Source organism: Camellia sinensis, chromosome 6 (genome assembly GCF_055761805.1).
Source record: "Camellia sinensis isolate YWXY chromosome 6, ASM5576180v1, whole genome shotgun sequence".
NCBI classification, from domain to species: Eukaryota; Viridiplantae; Streptophyta; class Magnoliopsida; order Ericales; family Theaceae; genus Camellia; species Camellia sinensis.
In genome coordinates this window covers 22,169,245-22,175,555 of record NC_138966.1, presented here as the reverse complement: position 1 = coordinate 22,175,555, position 6,311 = coordinate 22,169,245, and the positions used below count along the sequence as shown (strand labels likewise).

At 37.1% G+C, this 6,311-nt stretch overlaps 1 protein-coding gene across 3 annotated transcripts; it reads left to right on the top strand.

The window, feature by feature from the left end:
- The first annotated feature begins 414 nt into the window (after positions 1 to 414).
- LOC114263620 (Pentatricopeptide repeat (PPR) superfamily protein) lies at positions 415 to 4,626 on the top strand. Of its 3 annotated transcripts, none has more exons than XM_028204186.2 (3): positions 415 to 3,041; positions 3,402 to 3,567; positions 3,650 to 4,626. In XM_028204186.2, exon 1 carries the CDS (start codon positions 523 to 525, stop codon positions 2,782 to 2,784), a length of 2,262 nt encoding a protein of 753 aa, XP_028059987.2. In that variant the 5' UTR covers positions 415 to 522; the 3' UTR covers positions 2,785 to 3,041; positions 3,402 to 3,567; positions 3,650 to 4,626. The 3 variants fall into 3 exon arrangements, with proteins under 3 accessions (XP_028059987.2, XP_028059988.2, XP_028059986.2); XM_028204187.2 differs by having other exon boundaries at positions 3,402 to 3,536; positions 3,650 to 4,601; XM_028204185.2 differs by having other exon boundaries at positions 3,402 to 4,626.
- Positions 4,627 to 6,311: the final 1,685 nt, after the last annotated feature.

Sequence of the window (6,311 nt, the reverse complement as noted above, 5' to 3'; positions counted from 1 at the left end):
TAAAAATTAATATGTGTCAATTGAAGAAAAAAAAAATGCACTGTTCAGGTCAACCGGTGGGACGATTGGTTAGTCGAAATTTCCCGCCTTCGACTGAGTTTTTAAAAGTGAACGTGGAATTATTTTTGAAAATTGCAAACAAACATCATATACAAACTAAAGGGTGGAACTAAAATTCCAAAACCCTTCCAAACACAGTCTTAATTTTTTTTAAAACATATAACCCGATGGATAAATTTGAAATTTATAATTGTTTTTAAAATCGGATTTGGACAAATATAAAAACTTGATATTAGGATTAAGTCGAATTTAAATAAAGGTAATATTAAAAATCTTAAAAATTTTATAAAATTTTTAACTAAATATAACATATGAGTGTTAAACCATATAATATGAGGCCCATATATGAATCCGCACCCGTACAAGACTTTTGATAAAACTTTGGTGTCAGCAGATCGGTCCATCCCATGATAAAGCCAATGGCAAGCAAACTTGGGAGGTTAGCATGCGGAAGAGCAAGCCATGTCAAGGCAAGCTCTGCATCTCTTCGACACTCCTAGCATTCTCTCTCTTCTCACTTCATCTTCTTCTCTCTCTCAAGCAAGACAGTCTCATGCTCACATTCTCAAAACTGGCCTTTCCATCGATACCCATTTCAACACCAAGCTTCTCTCTCTCTACACCGACCACCTCTGCTTCGCCGATGCAGAGCTCGTCCTCGATTCAATCCCTCAACCCGATCTCTTCTCTTTCTCCACCCTCATATACGCTTCTTCAAAGCTCAATCGATTCACTCATGTTCTTATTCTGTTTTCGAAAATGCTCTCTCGAGGCCTATTGCCTGATTCCCGTGTCCTCCCCACTGCATTCAAGGCCTGCACTGGATTATCTGATCTCAAATCGGGAAAACAGGTCCATGGCATTGGATTTGTATCTGGGTTTGCCTCAGATTCGTATGTTCAATCCTCTTTGGTTCATATGTATGTTAAATGCAATCAATTAAGGGATGCCCACAAGGTGGTTGATGAAATTTCTGAACCAGATGTGTTTTCTTGGAGTGCTTTGGTTTCGGGTTATGCTAAACAAGGATGTGTAAGCAAGGCGAAGGGGGTGTTTGATGAGATGGGAAGTTTAGGAATTGCTCCTAATTTGGTAACTTGGAATGGGTTGATTGCTGGATTCAATCAGAGTGGATGTTATTTGGAGTCAATATACATGTTTAAGAATATGCATTTACGAGGTTTTAAGCCCGATGGGACTAGTGTATCTAGTGTTCTACCCTCAGTAGGGGATTTAGAGGATCTAAATGTGGGTATTCAAATTCATGGTTATGCGGTAAAGCAGGGAATTGAATTGGACAAATGCATTGTTAGTGCTCTTATAGATATGTATGGGAAGTGTGCATGCAGTTCAGCGATGTCACAAGTGTTTGATGAAATGGATCAACTAGACTTAGGTGCTTGCAATGCACTTGTTGCTGGGCTTTCAAGAAATGGCCTTGCTGATGAGGCATTGATGGTGTTTAAGCAATTCAAGAGCAAAGAGATGGACTTGAATGTCGTGTCATGGACGTCAGTGGTCGCTTGTTGCTCTCAAAACGGTAAAGACATGGATGCTTTAGACCTGTTCAGAGAGATGCAGATTGCTGGGGTGAAGCCAAATTCTGTGACAATCCCTTGCTTGTTACCAGCTTGTGGAAATATTGCAGCACTAATGCATGGGAAAGCAGCTCATGGCTTCTCCCTTAGAAGGGGGATTTCTTTTGATGTGTATGTGGGCAGTGCACTGATTGATATGTATGCCAAATGTGGGAGGATTGAAGCATCTCAACTCTTTTTTGATGGGATGCCCACTCGAAATTTGGTTTGTTGGAACGCGTTGATGGCTGGGTATGCAATGCATGGAAAAGCCAAGGAAGCGATGGAGATCTTTCATTTGATGCTGAGGAGTGGGCAAAAGCCTGACTTCATTAGCTTTACCTGTATATTATCTGCATGTAGCCAAAGTGGCCTAACAGAAGAGGGACAGTACTACTTCAACAGCATGTCTGGAAAGCATGGAATTGAAGCAAGAGTGGAGCATTATGCTTGCATGGTGACCCTTCTTGGTCGTGCAGGAAAGCTAGAAGAGGCTTATTCTATCATCAAGAAAATGCCTTATAAGCCAGATGCTTGTGTTTGGGGAGCTTTACTGAGTTCTTGTAGAGTTCACAAAAACATGAGCTTGGGAGAGATTGCTGCCGATAAGTTATTTAAGTTAGAACCTAAAAATCCTGGGAATTATATTCTTCTGTCCAACATGTATGCTTCTAAGGGAAAATGGGATGAGGTAGATAAAGTGAGGGATATGATGAAGAGCATGGGTTTGAGAAAGAACCCCGGTTGCAGTTGGATTGAGGTTAAAAACAAGGTGCACGTGCTTTTGGCAGGAGACAAATCGCATCCTCAAATGACCCAAATCATTGAAAAGTTGGATAAATTTAGCATGGAAATGAAGAAATCAGGTAGCTTCCCAATCACCGACTTTGTACTGCAAGATGTGGAAGAACAAGACAAGGAGCAAATTTTGTGTGGGCATAGTGAGAAGTTGGCTGTAGTTTTTGGGCTTCTGAACACTCGGCCAGGTTCTCCTCTTCGAGTTATAAAGAACCTTAGAATTTGTGGGGATTGCCATGCTGTTATAAAGTTCATATCCAACTCTGAAAGAAGAGAAATTTTCGTGAGAGATACTAATCGCTTTCATCACTTCAAAGATGGGGTATGCTCCTGTGGGAATTATTGGTGATTGAATTTAATGGTTGCATGCTATCAGTACTCGGAGAAAAACTGGAAACTGGATGTGTAATATGTCTGCAGCAGACAGAATTGATCAAGCCACCCAGTGTAATGGATAGAGCCAAGGCAGGTTGCAGGGAGGGTGTACTGGAATGGTTGTTCTAAAGCTCAAACTCACTTCGCACACTTGACACTGCAAGCTTTTATCATCACATGGAGGAGGAAGGATGGATATCAAACTGAAATTCATTTTTGGTGAACCTGAAGGTGAGGGAACTCAAGTCAGCCCTTGGAAGAAACCAAAGGAATGAACTCATCCAAAAAGCCAGATATTTGCTATTGCACTTTTTGAGGGTTTTGCGATCTAATTCAAATTACAGGAGCAAAGGAAAATATTGGTCCACAATTTGCCAATATTGACTTGTGCTTCAACAATGGAAACTAAGTTAAAATTTGGAGCTATTGTTTTCATAATTTAGTTCTACTTTTATATCCTTTATACCACTATATTTTGGTCCAAAAGTGTTTTTTTTCTTGTTTGCACATTGCAGCTCTTTTTGCTTTCATTGAGATTTATTGAAGAATCAGTGGAAGTGAATTTATTTAGTAGTTTCTTTTTCACTACAGGTTTGAAGAGAGAATATTTTGTACTCCTTTCTTGTATATGGACGGCCTTCGTATGCTGGGTTCTTGGAGCTGTAACAACAAGGCTTTCTAATTCTGAATTCAAAATTCTTTGGTTGAACTTTTACTTGGAGGAGGGTAAGTCTGAGAGGGGAGTGGAAGATACGAGGTTGGGATTATTTCTTCCTCTTGTTTGCATGTAATTGCAAAAGTTGCTTCAACCTAATTGGTTTAAGTTGTTGCCAATGCAGCCTTCCATATCCTTTGCATTACTATTCTAATATTTGATGCCAAATAGAATATGGTCTTGCAACAAGTTCAGAACCCAGAACTTTTCTCACTATTCCAAAAATTCTGGTTGATTTGTGATGATGATGAAATTTCAACGTTATGTGGTGGAAATTTTGCGGAGGAACTGATGTCAGTAAACTCTGTACCATCAGTGCCAAGGTGTGTCAAAATCATGATCAATGGTGTCCAGATGAAATGGAGGATAAGGATCAACCATGTATAGCAGAATTGAAGGGTTGGTGGCAGAGACTTTGGATGGTGTTTAATTGTACAAATCATTTTTGTTCGTCACTTTTGTTAAATGGCATGGACAGATCATTTAAGTTAAAGGAGTTGCTGAAGAGTCTGGTTTGCAGTTATCAAGTAGTGTTGGTTTTGAGAATGGAAGATTAGATATCAAAACTGATTCAGCAGTGGCAGTGTCTCTCATCACCGAGCCCCTCTAGCCAGAATCATCCAGGATTGCTAAAATCTATCTCCTTGCCACTGTGGCAGTGACAAATAGGGTTCACTCTTATTAGACAAAGTAATGCATATGCTGATCTTTTGGCAAATGGAGGACACAAAATAGAAGACACAGTTAGTGTGTTGGAAGAGCCGCCTCTTGGGGTAAGTCAATGTAATAGTTAGTAAATGGTAAGTTGGCTTTGTACTAATATCAGTTCTCTTCCTTAAGCTAATAAGTTAATGCTGCAATGGTGGAAGTAAAAACCCTAGGTGAGTGGGAAACCATGTTTTGATCATCTGACCTCTGGGTTTATGGCCACCACCACACTTGTCCTGCAATCTATTTTGTTTTTTGTCGTCTGTAATTCAATTTGTTGGCTTATTGTCAGCAGTATTTGTTTTAATTTTTTCGGCTTGTTATCATGACAAAAGGAAATGTATACCAGTGAAGAGGGTTGAGAAATATATTTTTCTTATTCTTTTTGCTGCACTAAAGGTAAGCTTAGCAACAATAGGTCAAAGGAAAATGTTTGGTAGCTCAAAATTTTGTGACTCCAATGGCTCAAATCTGTCAAAACGACGTCGTTTTACACTCCAAATCTGTCAAAACGATGTCGTTTTAAGTGATTTGAGTCATTTGAGTCACAAAATTTTGAACTACCTAGCATTGTTGATAGTTCAAATTGTATGGCCCAGTGGTTGGACATTTCAATCCGACTCATCATATTATGGTCTCTCAACCACCTCGACTTTAGGTCTGTTTAGTAAATTTATTGACGACTTCAAAAAAATATTAAAAAAATCAAAAACCTTGTTTCAAATTTTTTTTCTTCTTTTTCTTGAGCTTATTTTTATTCTTTTTGAGATAAAAAAAACAAGTAAGCTGAAAATTTGTAATTTTTTACCAAGCATCCAAACTTTTTAAAATACAACTACTTGTGTGTTCTCCATGGTAACCTTTCCGTTTCTTGTTTCCTGTTTTTCATTTTCATATTTTTTGAAAATTAGAAAAGAAAACCAGTTAGTTTGACATATAGTTTACGTTTTTTTTTTTTTTAAAAAAAAAAAAAATCAAAATTTTTGAAAATGAAATAAAGGGAGTACTTCTACTTGTTAAAACAAGTTTTAACTCTCTTTCCAACCGTCAGCAGCCACCACCAACCACCGAAGGCCAGCCACCAGTGAGCTTAGACGAACTTCGGCAATCGAACAATCACGGTATGACCACATTCCAGCGACCCTTTGGCCATCTCGTGACCTTATGCGACACTCCAGCGACCCTTTGGCCATCTCGTGACCTTATGCGACACTCCATCCGCCCTCCACCACTTGCAATGACCTCCGGTTACCCACCAAATATGTTTCTTCATTTTTGTTTTTATTTATTTTCAAAAATTTTAGGGTAAATTACAAATATGTTCCATGAAATTTGTTTAAAATTGTGGTTCTGAAAATTTCATTTTACCTTTTCAAGTTTATAATCATATAACAAATAACTCATTTTATTGATAAATCATTAAACCAATTAACAATTTTTATTGATGTCAGAAATATATTTTAATTAACAATTCAATAGTTTTATTACTGTATAGAAGAGTAATTAAAAATTTTATTTTTTATTAATTCTGTTATATAAAAATTTTTGACAAAACTACATGGGGAAATTTATATTTGAAGCAAATCTCAAGTAGCATATTTGTAATTTATCCAAAAATTTATGTACAACAAATAAGATTTATGGTTTTGTTTTTTTTTAAAACAAAAAATTATTTCTTATTTTTTGTAAACAGTAAAAAAATTATCAAATTATACCTCAATTTTAAGCTAAATAAATTTTGTTATGAACCGAGCATCTTATGTTTGTAGGTGTATCTCAAAAATTTTAAAATAAAATAAAATAAATAAAGGTTGGTCGTAGAGCCTTTGCAATATTAAATTTTGAAGATAGCTTAATAATGCCCTTTGGCATTGTAAATTTATAGATAGTTCAATAGATAAGCTTCCAATATTAAATTTTGAAGATAGTTCAATAATGCCTTCTGGCATTGTAAATTTACAGATAGTTCAATAGATAAGCACTACCCAACTCAACCATAGAGTCCACCACTCACCGCAATATTAGTCTATGGATGGAGAGGGTCCATTCATTTGTTTAATTGGATCAACAAAGGCACG